Source organism: Pseudophryne corroboree, chromosome 8 (assembly GCF_028390025.1).
Source record: "Pseudophryne corroboree isolate aPseCor3 chromosome 8, aPseCor3.hap2, whole genome shotgun sequence".
Taxonomy (NCBI): Eukaryota; Metazoa; Chordata; class Amphibia; order Anura; family Myobatrachidae; genus Pseudophryne; species Pseudophryne corroboree.
Genome location: NC_086451.1, coordinates 404,111,496 through 404,127,298, shown reverse-complemented (window position 1 = coordinate 404,127,298; position 15,803 = coordinate 404,111,496). Strand labels below are relative to the sequence as shown.

The following is a 15,803-nucleotide window of genomic DNA, read 5'->3' as shown; positions in this document are numbered from 1 at the left end:
GTTGCAGTAAAATACGTCCGATAAAATTCGAGAACAAACACCCTAAAAATCGGCCAAACACGAATATTAGTAAATAAACCCCAGAGATAGAGAGAAGTGGGAAGATACAGAGGGGGGGGGTGAGACGGGGTGAGGGAGAAGAGAGTGAGAGAGAAGGAGGAGACAGAGATAGAGAGAAATAAAGAAGAGGAGACATGGAGAGAAAGAGAAGGGGGAGACACAGAGGAAAGGGAATAGTGGGAGACAGCAGACAGAGAGAGGGGTAGAAGTTGTAGAGATAGAGAGGGGGAGAGAAGGGGAATACATAGAGAGAAGGGGAATACATAGAGAGAAGGGGGATACATAGAGAGAAGGGGAATACATAGAGAGAAGGGGGATACATAGAGAGAGACATGGGGAGACACACAGGGAGAGAAGGGGGAGACAGAGAGAGAAGGCAGATACACACAGAGAGAGAAGGGGGAGACACACACACAGAGAAGGGGGAAACACAAACAGAGAGAGAAGGGAGAGACACACACAGAGAGAGAAGTGAGAGACACACACAGAGAAGGGAGAGACACACACACAGAGAGAAGGGAGAGACACACACAGAGAGAAGGGAGAGAGACACACACAGAGAGAAGGGAGAGACACACACACAGAGAGAAGGGAGAGACACACACACACAGAGAAGGGAGAGAGACACACACAGAGAGAGAAGGGAGAGACAGACACACACAGAAGGGGTAGACACAGAGAGAGAGATGGGGAGACACACAGAAAGAAGGGGTAGACACACAGAGAAGGGGGAGATACACAGAGAGACATATAGAGAGAGAAGGGGAGAAGGGGGAGACATATAAGAAGAGAGAGAGAAGGGATAAGACAGAGTGAAAGAAGGGGAAGATAGATAGAGAAAGAAGGGGGGACAGAGAGAGTGCGATGGGACAGAGAGAGAGAGAGGGAGGGAGGGAGAGAAGAGGTGTGAGAGAGAGATAATAAAGTGGGGAGACACAGTGAGAGAGAAGGGTGCACACACAGAAGGTGAGAAAGAGAGAAGGGGAGACACATAGAGAAAAGTGGGAGACCCAGAGAGAGAGAGAGAAGGGGAGACCCTCATTGAGAGAAAAGGGGGAGACCCAGAGGGTGAGAGATAAAAGTGGAGACCCACAGAGAGAGAGAGAGAGAGAGAAGGGGGATACACAGAGAGAGACGTGGGGAGACACACAGAGGGAGAGAAAGAAGAGCACAGGGAGAGTAGGGGGAGACAGAGAGAGAGGGGAGAGCCATACAGAGAGAGAAGGGGGAGACACACTCAGAGAGAGAAAGGGAGAAGCACTCAGAGAGAAAGAGAGGGAGACACTTTCATAAAGAGAAGGGGGAGACACACGCAGAGAGTGAGAAGGGGGAGACAGAGAGAGAATGGGAATACACAGAGAGAGAGAAGGGGGAGGCCCACAGAGAGAGAGAGAGAGAGGGAGAAGGGGGAGACCCAGAGAGAGAGAGAGAGAGAGAGAGAGAGAAGGGGGAGACCTACAGAGAGAGAGAGAGAGAGAAGGGGGAGTCCCACAGAGAGAGAAGGGAGAGACACGTAGGGGAGAGAGAGAGAAGGGGGAGACAAAGTGAGAGGGGAAGGAATTTGTGAGGGAGAAGGGTGAGAGACTGGGGAGAAAGGGGGATACACACAGAGAGAGATGGGGCTACAAAGAGAGAGAAAGAAGGGTGGATACAGAGAGAGAGAAGGGGAGAGGGGGTAGACAGAGTGAAAGAAGGGGAGACACAAAGAGAGAAGGCGGAGAGAGAGAGGGAGAGACAGGGAGCAGAGAGAGAGTGTGTGTGTGTGTGTGTGTGTGTGTGTGTGTGTGAGAGAGAGAGAAATGGGGCAGAGAACGAGTTGAGACAGGCATCCCCTAACCCACATACAGGTGGCACTTTGTCAACATGTGACCAGGCACCCCCTCCCTCTTCCTCTCCCTGTACAGGCAGCACTTTGCACCTTCGATAGCAGTGGGCACCCATTGTTGGCGGCAGCGGGACCCAATAGTTGGCGGCAGCGGGTCCCCGTCGTTGGTGGAAGCGGGTCCCCATCAGTGGATCAGTGGCGCCAGCAGCAGCGGGTCCCCATCAGTGGCATCGGCAGCAGCGGGTCCCTGACGTTTGGATCTCGCGGCTTTGAGTCGCGGCATCAGCACACACACGGCAGCGTCTGAGAGGAGAAGGGGGAGGAAATATGACATGAGTGGAGAGGAGAGGCCGGACCACCTCAGCCCACGCCAGCCTCTTAGCACTGCACTGCATCCACACAGAGACGCAGGGAGGTCCATTCAACTGTGCCGCACTACTGAATTGTATGTGGAGCCGGACACTAGGTGGTGTGAAGGGGTGAGGGAGGTAGTGGGTGGGGCTTCGGACGACCACTGATGGTGGTGACAGAATTTTTTTTATTCTTGTCACCAATGTCTACCATCACCATCTCTGGGCTTATTTTCATGGGGGGCCTGGAGCTGGAGCTCCACCTGCCCCATTGGTAATCTGGCCCTGACTATGAGACAAGGTACAGGGAACAGCATTTCAGGGGAAAGGTCTGTCACATAGCCACCCAACACCTGTGATAATTCTCTCAATCATCTCAACCACTAAGACATACCCTGCCAACCCTGGGGGTAGTACACAAATGCAGTGCTGGAGAAGACAGCTGTGAGTAAGTAACCTCTACTCTTAGTAACAGTGGGGTCACTTAGCGCTGTTATAGGTGCCTATGGCAGTGCCAATATTCTAACCTTCTTTTAGTGCTAGCAGGCAGAAGACAGGGAAATTCCTTTAGCATATATCGAGAAACAATATGTACATGACTTTCCTCTGTCTTTTTCGTTTGATCACTTTAATATATTAACCCATTTGTTTTTAATTAGAGATGTGCGGCGAAAACATTTTGGCCCTCATTCCGAGTTGATCGCTCGCAAGGCGAATTTAGCAGAGTTGCTCACGCTAAGCCGCCGCCTACTGGGAGTGTATCTTAGCATCTTAAAATTGCGAACGATGTATTCGCAATATTGCGATTACAAACAACTTAGCAGTTTCAGAGTAGCTTCAGACTTACTCGGCATCTGCGATCAGTTCAGTGCTTGTCGTTCCTGGTTTGACGTCACAAACACACCCAGCGTTCGCCCAGACACTCCCCCGTTTCTCCAGCCACTCCTGCGTTTTTTCCGGAAACGGTAGCGTTTTCATCCACATGCCCATAAAACGCTGTGTTTCCGCCCAGTAACACCCATTTCCTGTCAATCACACTACGATCGCCGGAGCGAAGGAAAAGCCGTGAGTAAAAATACTATCTACATAGCAAATTTACTTGGCGCAGTCGCAGTGCGAACATTGCGCATGCGTACTAAGCAGAAAAACGCTGCGATGCGAAGAAATTTACCGAGCGAACAACTCGGAATGAGGGCCTTTGTGTTTTGGTTTTGGATCTGGATCCCCACTTGTGTTTTGGATCTGGATTGGTTTTGCCAAAACCACCCTTTTGGGTTTTGGTTTTGGATCTGGATGATTTAAAAAAACAACCCATAAAAACAGCTACAGTCACAGAATTTGGGGGTAATTTTGATCCTACAGTATTATTAACCTCAATAACATTCATTTCCACTCATTTCCAGTCTATTCTGTACACCTCATACCTCACAATATTGTTTTTAGGCCAAAAGGTTGCACCAAGGTTGCTGGATGACTAAGCTAAGTGACACAAGTGGGCGGCACAGACTCCTGACCCATCTAGGAGTGGCACTGCAGTGGCAGACAGGATGGCAGTTTTAAAAAATAGACCCCAAAGAGCACATAAAGAAAAAAAAAAGAAAAAAATTGCAAGATGGAATTGCCTTGGGCCCTCCTACCCAACCATATGTTCTTTAAACAGGACATGCACAGTTTAATTAAGCCATCATTTCAGCGACAGGTGGTACCCCTGGAAAAAGCTTGCCACGTTCTCCGAATCATAGCTAGCTACAAACATACAACCTCCTTCTTTGATGACTTTTCAATTTATGAGAAGAGGACAGAGGAAAAGGACAGTGTCAAGAAGGTGATTAAAAATTAGAGAAGCACACGCAACCAGGAACAGCACACAGGCTTTCACCTCCACTCCTATATTGGTGTGGAACAGAAAGGACTTCAACCAAGCAAATATATAATTATTAATTACCACATTACTAGACAAACTGAAAAACTAGGGGCCAAAGCCTTCAAATTTGTACCCCCTTCTCCATGTTCAGGGATTAAGATAATCTCGGATTTAATGCTGGGATGCAAATAAACTGGTGTATACCACAGGATCAAGATTGGATATTTTCCCCTCCACTGAGTCTGGAGACTTATTTTGTGAAAATCTCGTGGGTTTTTATTTTTCCATTTTTAATTGCATTTTTATTTACATATTTTGTGGCAGATGCCTTATTTTTGTTTATCGCAGCTCCCAGTTATACGCATGTGAGCATACTTCTGTGTCGTGTTTATTATATTCATATTGTATTTTTAAATAAAGCAGCCCCTTAGATGTTTTAACAGCCCCTCCTGAGCCCTCACAGCAGCCCAGGATGGGGAAAGTTGAGTTCGGGTGGGTTTGGTATAGTACTAAGCATGACTATGCAGTGAATTTTTTTGCTATTGAGCCCCTGCCCTAGTGGAATTTACCACTCTACAGTCGAAACTCATTTCATACTATAAGTAGGACTGTGGGAGGAAGCAATACTAATCTCTGTGCCCACAGCATGCCTCAGCCTAGCAAGCCAGACATCTTCCTGGCTGTAAGCCACCATGAAACTCCATACTGGGCCTTATTCAGTAACTGTTTGTGCCTCACAGGAGCTTCTGACCCACCTAGTGCTGCAGTGCAATGGAAAGCTGATGCAATGCAAGATTACTGAAACTCTGTTCTTGTAACACCGCAATGTCTTGCGATAACCCTATGCAGCCCTTAGGAAACAAAGATCCCTGTACAACAAATGTGTATCTTCTAAATAAATAATCCCAAAATGTGGAACATCAATAATAAATCAAAATTAAGGTTGACTAATTGGAGCCATTCATTTGAGTGAGTCCCTAACATGAAATAATTGAGAAGAACCTCTCTCTAATGCTCCAGCAGCAAATATTAATTTTACCTCTCCGGCAGTTGCGCTGGATTATGATTCAGTCTCTTCTGAGTCACACTGACTTTGGCCACAAATGTGGTCTCTCCCCACATTATTTAAAAACACTTTGTCTTCACAAATCTGTTTGTGATGTTGAAGTTTTTTTCAGATCTGCTCTAGGCTGTCATTTAAAACCTAGGATCAAGTACAGTAGCACCCCTGGAATTATACGGCAGTACCTCTGGATTTATACAGCATAGGTGGCACCCCTGGAGAATTACACAGCACAGCAGACAGGTAACAGCACCCCTGGACTTAAATGGCAGTGGGGCAGCACCCCTGGATTGATAATACATAGGGCCAGCACCCCATATATGGAAGCACCCTTGGAATGATGTTGCAAAGAAAAGACGTGCAAGATGGAATTGTCCTTGGGCCCTCCCACCCACCCTTATTTTGTATAAACAGGACATGCACAATTTAACAAACCAATCATTTCAGAAACAGGGTCTGCCACACGACTGTGCCTGAAACTATTGGTTTGTTTGAGCCCCCACCAAAAAAAAAGCAATTAATCTCTCCTTGCACAAACTGGTTCTACACTGGCAAGATGTCGTCCTCATCCTCAGATCCCCTCCTCTTCAGTGTTTACATCCTCACAGAGAAATAATATGCAAACAAATCCACATCATTTAGATGTCAGCGGACTGCTTACACTATTACCCAAAGTTTCTGAACATGACAATGATTTATGATGAATGTACTGCAGGTGACATACAATGGAGGATGTTCCTAGGTGGTTAACATCCTTACCCCTACTTATTATGGATTGACAAAGGCAACAGATGGCTTGACACCTGTTGTCTGGATTTGTGGATAAATAATTCCACACCGAAGAGGTGGCTTTATTGGTATTTTGCCCAGGCATGACAATGGGCTTTGTCATCCCATGGCCAACAACTGTCTCCACTGGTGCCTTATTCAAACAAACCACATCACCATCAGAATCCTCATCGTCAACTTCCTCTGCAGCGCCTGCTACACCCATATCCTCCTCATCCTGGTGTACTTCTGCAGTGACATCCTCAATTTCAATATCAGCAACTGGACTGGCGATGCTCCACCCAGCACTTGCAGAGGGCGTGCACATGGTGGTAGGAGCCTCCTCTTCCCATACAGTGTTGTGAAGGTCAGGCCTAGACATCGCAACTGCGGACAGTGCAGGCACCCCTCTTTTTTCAAAACACTCCTGTAATTTTACAGCATACAAGACAAGGCCAGTGTACATTTATTTTTACTGCACCCCTGTATTTTACAGCATAAAGGGTCAATGTACTTTTATTTTAACAGCAGCACCCCTGTATTTTTACAGCATACAGGACCAGTGTACTTTAATTTTAACAACAGAACCCCCATATTTTTACAGCATATAGGGTCAGTGTACATTGATTTTCACTGCACCCCAGTATTTTTACAGCATACAAGCCCGGGCCAGTGTACATTGATTTTCACTGCACCCCAGAATTTTTACAGCATACAAGACAGGGCCAGTGTACATTTATTTTACTGCACCCCTGAATTTTTACAGCACACAAGACAGGGCCAGTGTACATTTATTTTACAGCACCCCAGAATTTTTACTGCATACTAGACAGGACCAGTGTACTTTTATTTTAACAACAGCACCCCTGAATTTTTACAACATACAGGACGAGAATTCTGACCAGTCTGCCCAAAGTAGCAAACATTTTAAAGGCAAAACCAACCTGGTTTTGCTTTTAAAATGATGGCTGCTTCAATAATTTGGGCAGACTAACGGGAATTCCTGCACAGCTTGCAGCTCGCAGACTATTACATAAGCCTTATGATATGAGTAAACATATGAAGGAAGAAAAAAGACGTTTTGTATGACACTTACATTTATAACTCAAAGTAATGGTGTTTATAAATGAGCATCTGTGATGTGGGGTTTTCTTGGAAATGTAAGTCTGCAAACAAGTCTTCACCTTTTTATCTCTGAAGTTTTACACTTTTTTTTTTTCCAATATAAGTTTGATGGTAAAACACAATGGCCCTCATTCCGAGTTGTTCGCTCGCAAGGTGAATGTAGCAGAGTTACACACGCTAAGCCGCCGCCTACTGGGAGTGAATCTTAGCTTCTTAAAATTGCGACCGACGTACGCGCAATATTGCGATTACAAACGAGTTAGCAGTTTCTGAGTAGCTTCAGACTTACTCTGCCTGTGCGATCAGTTCAGTGCTTTTCGTTCCTGGCTGACGTCATAAACACACCCAGCGTTCGCCCAGGCACTCCCACCGTTTCTCCGGCCACTCCTGCGTTTTTTCCGGAAACGGTAGCGTTTCCAGCCACACGCCCCTAAAACGCCGTGCATCCGCCCAGTAACACCCATTTCCTGTCAATCACAATGCGAACGTCGGAGCGATGAAAATGCCGTGAGTAAACTTACTTTCTTCATAGTAAAGTTACTTGGCGCAGTCGCAGTGCGAACATTGCGCATGCGCACTAAGAGAATTCTCACTGCGATGCGATGAAAAACTCCGAGCGAACAACTCGGAATGAGGGCCAATGTGAGCAAATGAGAGGTCTTTGGGCCTAGTTCAGACCTGATTACAACAGCAAACTTTTTTTCTAATGGGCAAAACCATGTGCAGTACAGGTGGGGCAGATATAACATGTGCAGAGAGAATAATGGGCCTAATTCAGATCTGTTCACTCGCTAACTCTTTTTTGCAGCGCTGCGAACAGATAGACGCCGCCTATAGGGGAGTGTATTTTAGCTGTGCAAGTGTGCGATCACATGTGCAGCCGCCATGTACAAAAACATTTTGTGCAGTTTCTGAGTAGATCTGACCTTACTCAGCCGCTGCGATCACTTCAGCCTATTTGAGTGCGGAATTGATGTCAGACACCCGCCCTGCAAACGCTTTGACACGCCTGTGTTTTTCCAACCACTCCCAGAAAACGGTCAGTTGCCTCCCACAAATGCCCTCTTCCTGTCAATCTTCTTGCGAACAGCTGTGCAAATGGATTCTTCGCTAGAACCAGTGCACAACAACGATCCGCTTTGTAACCATACGGCGTGCCTGCGCATTGCGATGCATAAGCATTCGCAGTAGTTACCCGATCGCTGCGCAGCGAAAAACGCTAGCGAGCGAACAGATCTGAATTAGGCCCTATGGCTCATACACACTAGAAGATATTGTCAACAATATAATTTTGGGCTTTATGAGCGATATCGTTCACAATATCATCCAGTGTGCATGCAATGAACAATTCGCATCCCCACCCGCCGTCAGTGATAGTTTTTATCTTCTAAACATGCAGCTCAATTTATCCTATATCGTTTATTTAAAAGTGTATATCGTTCAGTGTGTACCCAGTGAACGATGAACGACGGACGATATGAACGATATTCATCATAATAGCCACTCTGTAATGCCAGCCCATTATTTAAATTAGCCACCATTAGTGTCCTAGACGATGCTAGCCATATCGTTCATCGTTCAAAATGTTTGATAAATCGTTCAGTGTGTATGCACAATATCTTACATCAAGTATGCCTGGAAAGCTCAAGGGAAATATTTTACCAATATCTTTCATAGTTAATATCTTCTAGTGTGTATGGGCCATTAAATTTGGGTGGGGTGTGTACAAACTGGAATCTAAATTGCGGTGTAAAAATAAAGGAGCCAGTATTTACTCTGCACAGAAACAAAACAATCCACCCAAATCTAACTCTCTCTGCCCCACCTGCAGTGCACATGGTTTTGCCCATTAAAGAAAGCTTTTGCTTTTGTGATCAGGACTGAATTAGGCCCTATTACAATTACTATAGTTATACCTAATTTTACATCTCAACAAACTCTGTGAAATATATACTTTTTACCCCCATGTCCCCCTATTTAACTACCTACACTCAGTTTGTGTTTGTTCATTCCCCATATCATGTCCCTGCCCACCCCCTGTGTTTGAATCAGCCTTAATGTTTGTTATATACTGTATGAGATTGTGTTATGCTATCTGTTACACTGTATGTGCGTTTATACTGTTAGCATTTGACCTTCCTTTTGTTTACTTACAGTAAACCACAGGTTTAATAAAAGGTTGAGTAATTTTAGGTACTGTGCCATTGTTCCTTTTGTTTACTCCGTACTGTCCAACAGTAAGCTACTGTATGCTAGACAGTCAGGAGTCGGTCCCAGCAGGGAGTCACCTGAGAGATGACACTTGAGGGATGTAGTGGGGGCTTGATATTACAAAGACTCCATCAATCTTAAACATTTGTAACTCCCCTTAGCAGGGTATTCCCATGATGGGGGGGGGGGGGGAGTGTTATAAAGGTGGGCTATTGTAAGGCCAGGGGATATGAGTCACTGACCCTATTCTTAGAGGTAAAGTTCTGCCAGGGATTCAGTGTGGGGACTGTCATGTGGAATTGTATTACTGGAAGTGTGCTCTGTTGTGTATCACCCATTCTGTTCAATAAACCACCACTGGTTTTCATCTACCACCGTACCCAAGTAATCTGGAACTCTATATCGTCACACTACTGTAAGTTTTTTCTTTTAGTTTTATGTGTCCTTGTATGAATTGGAATAATTAAAGAATAACACACAGTACCGAAGGAGTAAATGCATATAAAATATATTAAACAATTAACAGTCAGCCATTGCACTTAACTACTGTAATTATCAGAGTTTGTCTGACTATACCGCTAGGCTATGCAGAACAAATACATTCTTATGAGCATGTATAGCTTTATACTATTTCTAATGTGGCTATTACTGTAATTTGTATGGTGAAGCTAAGACTGGCCTATTTTTGTAAATAACAGGCACCCCGTTTGAACCAACAAGTCTACTGCAATCTGCTGTTTCCAATGTTATTTGCTCCATTGTATTTGGCGAGAGATTTGACTACGAGGACAAAAAAATTATGGCCCTCCTGTCATACATTACAGATGCTTTTAAGCTTTTAACCTCTGGCTGGGGTCAGGTAAATATTAAGAAGCAACTGAGAAGCTAATGGAAGCATACTGTGCCCTGGATAAAGGGCATGAATAACAGTAGTACGCAAACATGATAGTTTGCATGCTACTCCAATGTTAGAGGATCAGTGCATGTGCAGGATGTGCACTTAACATACATCGATCTTCTTCTGCAAGATCTCTTGCAATTCCTCAGCCTCAGCCTGATTAACAGGTTGTGGCCATTTGGAGGGGGGCCAGGAATGGGCAGCGTTCCCGAAAACGGAGCTGCGATGGACATTCAGTGTAGCCTCATGCTCAGATCAAACACACACAACGTACAATGAGCGCATGTTTTGTGAATGCGACTGAGGGAGTTGCTGATGATGCTTGTTGGTAGCTGTATCACAGGTGGTTGCCTGAGGTCTAGTACCAATACACTTATTGATAGTCATCAGAACTAGGGCCAGATGCATCATCGTTTGGAAAGTGATAAAATGGAGAAAGAAAAAGTGCCTGTGACATGGCAGTTAGGACCTGATTGGCTGGCACTTTTTATTTCCCCATTTTATCACTCTCCAAGAGATGATGCATGTTGCCGCTAGTCTGCTAGATTATTCAGTTATTTGTGATGCATAATCTGTAGTCATTCTGTACTTTTGCAGGAAATCTAAATAGGTTATAAAACAATAAGTACAGGTTGAGTATCCCATATCCAAATATTCTGAAATACGGAATAATCCAAAATACGGACTTTTTTGAATGAGAGTGAGATAGTGAAACCTTTGTTTTTAATGACTCAATGTACACAAACTTTGTTTAATACACAAAGTTATTAAAAATATTGTATTAAATGACCTTCAGGCTGTGTGTATAAGGTGTACATGAAACATAAATGAATTGTGTGACTGTGCACACACTTTGGGGTACATTTACTAAGATTCGTATTTTCCAGAATCATGTCCAAGTTCAATCACGAATGACATCGACAGTGTAAAATTGCAACTTTTTGAATTGATTACGACTAATTTACTAAGCTGTCGTATTCGGGGTTTTTCTTTTCTTCCGATGTCGATGTCATTCGTGTTTTTTTTTAGTTTTTTACGGCAGTGATTAGCAAAACACTGCCGACTTTTTTTACAATCAATCTCGGCCGGATCTGTGTGATCCGTGCTGGGTTTTTTTTTTTTTTAAATTAAACAATGTAAAATCCAAAAAAAAAAATGCGTGGGGTCCCCCCTCCTAAGCATAACCAGCCTCGGGCTCTTTGAGCCGATCCTGGTTGCAGAAATATGGGGAAAAAAATGACAGGGGTTCCCCCATATTTAAGCAACCAGCATCGGGCTCTGCGCCTGGTCCTGGTTCCAAAAATACGGGGGACAAAAAGAGTAGGGGTCCCCCGTATTTTTAAAACCAGCACCGGGCTCCACTAGCTGGACAGATAATGCCACAGCCGGGGGTCACTTTTATATAGTGCCCTGCGGCCGTGGCATCAAAAATCCAACTAGTCACCCCTGGCCGGGGTACCCTGGGGGAGTGGGGACCCCTTCAAACAAGGGGTCCCCCCCCCAGCCACCCAAGGGCCAGGGGTGAAGCCCAAGGCTGTCCCCCCCCATCCAATGGGCTGCGGATGGGGGTGCTGATAGCCTTTGTTGTGAAAGAAAAGATATTGTTTTTAGTAGCAGTACTACAAGTCCCAGCAAGCCTCCCCCGCATGCTGGTACTTGGAGAACCACAAGTACCAGCATGCGGCGGAAAAACGGGCCCGCTGGTACCTGTAGTACTACTACTAAAAAAATACCCAAAAAAAGACAAGACACACACACCGTGAAAGTATAATTTTATTACATACATACACACATACATACATACTTACCTTAAGTTCCCACGCAGGTCGGTCCTCTTCTCCAGTAGAATCCAAGGGGTACCTGTTGAAGAAATTATACTCACGAGATCCAGGGGTCCAGGCTCCTCAGGAAATCCAGGGTTAATCCACGTACTTGACAAAAATAACAAAACGGTGTCCCGACCACGAACTGAAAGGGGACCCATGTTTGCACATGGATCACCTTTCCACGAATGCCAGAAACCCACTTTGACTTCTGTCTAAGTGGGTTTCTTCAGCCAATCAGGGAGCGCCACATTGTAGCACTCTCCTGATCAGCTGTGTGCTGCTGTCCTCACTGACAGGCAGCACGCGGCACTGTTACAATGTAGCGCCTATGCGCTACATTGTAACCAATGATGGGAACTTTCTGCCCTGCGGTTGACCTAAAGTGACGTCACCGCTGAGCAGAAAGTTCCCATCATTGGTTACAATGTAGCGCATAGGCGCTACATTGTAACACTGCAGCGTGCTGCCTGTCAGTGAGGACAGCAGCACACAGCTGATCAGGAGAGTGCTACAACGTGGCGCTCCCTGATTGGCTGAAGAAACCCACTTAGACAGAAGTCAAAGTGGGTTTCTGGCATTCGTGGAAAGGTGACCCATGTGCAAACATGGGTCCCCTTTCAGTTCGTGGTCGGGACAACGTTTTTTTTTTTTTTTCAAGTACGTGGATTAACCCTGGATTTCCCGAGGAGCCTGGACCCCTGGATCTCGTGAGTATAATTTCTTCAACAGGTACCCCTTGGATTCTACTGGAGAAGAGGACCGACCTGCGTGGGAACTTAAGGTAAGTATGTATGTATGTGTGTATGTATGTAATAAAATTATACTTTCACGGTGTGTGTGTCTTGTCTTTTTTTGGGTATTTTTTTAGTAGTAGTACTACAGGTACCAGCGGGCCCGTTTTTCCGCCGCATGCTGGTACTTGTGGTTCTCCAAGTACCAGCATGCGGGGGAGGCTTGCTGGGACTTGTAGTACTGCTACTAAAAACAATATCTTTTCTTTCACAACAAAGGCTATCAGCCCCCCCATCCGCAGCCCATTGGATGGGGGGGGACAGCCTCGGGCTTCACCCCTGGCCCTTGGGTGGCTGGGGGGGGGACCCCTTGATTGAAGGGGTCCCCACTCCCCCAGGGTACCCCGGCCAGGGGTGACTAGTTGGATTTTTGATGCCACGGCCGCAGGGCACTATATAAAAGTGACCCCCGGCTGTGGCATTATCTGTCCAGCTAGTGGAGCCCGGTGCTGGTTTTAAAAATACGGGGGACCCCTACTCTTTTTGTCCCCCGTATTTTTGGAACCAGGACCAGGCGCAGAGCCCGATGCTGGTTGCTTAAATATGGGGGAACCCTGTCATTTTTTACCCCATATTTCTGCAACCAGGATCGGCTCAAAGAGCCCGAGGCTGGTTATGCTTAGGAGGGGGGACCCCACGCAATTTTTTTTGTAAAAATAAGCACTTTCCCACCCCTTCCCACTGATATACATGCACGGATCTCATGGATCCGTGCATGCCTATCAAATCACGAAAATAAAAAGCAGGTCTGTTTTTTTTTAGCACTTTTTTACGAGTTGTAATTTTTCACGGCAGTGTTTTGTATTTTTTTGCTTTGCACTTCTTAGTAAATGACCGAGATTCATACTTAAACAGCCGCGTTTTGACCGATGGTGTATTCATTCGTAATTTTTTACTTGGACTTGCAAAAAATTACGAATGCCCTCATCTCTGCCGTGATTAGTGTTTAGTAAATTACCGAGATGACACTTTGATGAAAAAACGGCATCTCGGTCAAAATCGGGAGCTTAGTAAATTTACCCCTTTGTTTAATGCACGAAGTTATAAAAAATATTGGCTAAAATTACCTTCAGGCTGTGTATATAAGGTGTATATGTAACATAAATGCATTCTGTGCTTAGATTTAGGTCCCATCACCATGATATCTCATTATGGTATGCAATTAGTCCGAAATACGGAAAAATCCGATATCCAAAATACGTCTGGTCCCAAGCATTTTGGATAAGGGATACTCAACCTGTATAATGATTTTCTAAATTGATACACAGATTCTGCTTTACCTTGTGTGCGATTGCAGTGAACAAGGTATGAGAGAGCATGAGTGTCTGTGTTTGGGGTCTATTCATGAAGCAGTGAAAAGTGTGGAGAAGTGAGCCAGTAGAGAAGTTTCCCATGACAGCCAATCAGCATTGATATAACAGTTATAATTTGCATACTATACAATTATACAGAGCAGCTCCACTACTTCTCCACTCTTTTCACTGCTACATGAATAGACCCCTCAATCTGTAATGATAGACAAAATAACTGTTTCTACAATCTACAGTTACTGTAGCTCTGCAGTGGGCACTCTGATGCACATAGCAATGCAGTGTGTTATGCTAGATGAGAGATGGGACCTTAGAATTACAATATCCACAGAAAAATATTAATTTTATTTTCTCAATTAATTTTTTTTTCAGCTTCTTAATGTCTTCCCAACCTTGATGAGCTATGTCCCTGGCCCTCACCAAAAACTTTTCACAACTTTCCAAAATCTGAAGGACTTTGTAATGGACATGGCGAGGTCTCACCAAACCACAATAGATAAGAACTGCCCACGAGACTTCATAGACCGTTTCCTCATAATGATGGAAGAAGTGAGTTTGGGAAAAGTCTTCGTAACAGAAATGGATAATATATAAAGAGTGGAAAACCTTTATGTATTGTTATACTGCTAAAAATGTATGAAAATATCTTCCAGGAAAAAAAGAATCCAAACACAGAATTTAATTACGAGAACTTACAGGCAACAGTAATTGACCTTTTTTTCGCTGGGACTGGGACAACAAGTTTGACACTGAGATATGGATTCCTGATCCTGCTCAAGTACCCCGAGATACAAGGTAACGTTGCTTCTTTTTTTCCAGAAAGTGAGAAATTATCTACTAATGTTGACCGGTTGTGGACAAAAAATGGGAAGGGGGCAGGTATAACCAATTTCATTTGGCAATGTAAGCAATACTGTAACCTCTCTTGCTATTGTGTACAAAAAGACATGTGCAACCCCTAAGGGTGTGCTCAGTGAGCGACATTGCCTAGTGTTTCCCCTCCCGGTCCGGGCCGCCCGATGATGGGCATCACTAATGAGTTTGCACAGTGATGCCATGCCGCAGCCAGCCAGAGCATGCAGCTTTGGTCAATGAGTCCAAATTGAGCTGCAAGACCGAGGGTTGTTAACGACTGAGTACGAAATTTCTTCTCCTCAAGCCTTAATGGGTGTCCGCGTGTTTTGTGTAGAGGTCTCTTAATAAACAAATCACCTGATAGCTCCACATATTGCCCCTTTATATATTTGTAAATATTAATCATATCTCCTGTTAGTCGTCTCATTTCTAGTGTAAACATATGCAACCTAGAAAGCCTCTCCTCACAGTCCAGTGTTTCCAAACCCGTAATCAATTTGGTAGCTCGCCTCTGAACCTTTTCAAGTTCTAATATGTCACTTTTATAGTGTGTTGCCCAGAATTGTACACAATACTCAAGATGCAGTCGTACCAATGATTTATACAGTGGCAGGATTACACTCACATCCCTTGACTCAATTCCATTATTAATGCATGCTAATACCTTGTTTGCATTTGTTGCTGCACTTTCACATTGTGTACTGCTGCTAAATCTACTCACAATGAACATCCCCAAATCCTTTTCTAATACCGTTTCTCCTATATTTTCCCCATTTAATTGGTTATTTGCTTGTTTATTCTTAGTCCCAAAGTGCATAACTTTACATTTTTGCACATTAAACCTCATACTCCATTTC

The 15,803-nt window shown here is 44.6% G+C and overlaps 1 protein-coding gene across 1 annotated transcript in view; it reads left to right on the top strand.

Annotated features, from left to right (window-relative positions):
• The window catches only part of LOC134949317 (cytochrome P450 2A5-like), a 64,143-nt gene that overhangs the window by 27,185 nt on the left and 21,155 nt on the right, over window positions 1-15,803 (top strand). The window contains exons 4-6 of the mRNA XM_063937813.1: window positions 9,965-10,125; window positions 14,464-14,640; window positions 14,745-14,886. Of these exons, the coding sequence (XP_063793883.1) occupies window positions 9,965-10,125; window positions 14,464-14,640; window positions 14,745-14,886 (480 nt within the window). The remainder of the gene's footprint in view (window positions 1-9,964; window positions 10,126-14,463; window positions 14,641-14,744; window positions 14,887-15,803) is intronic.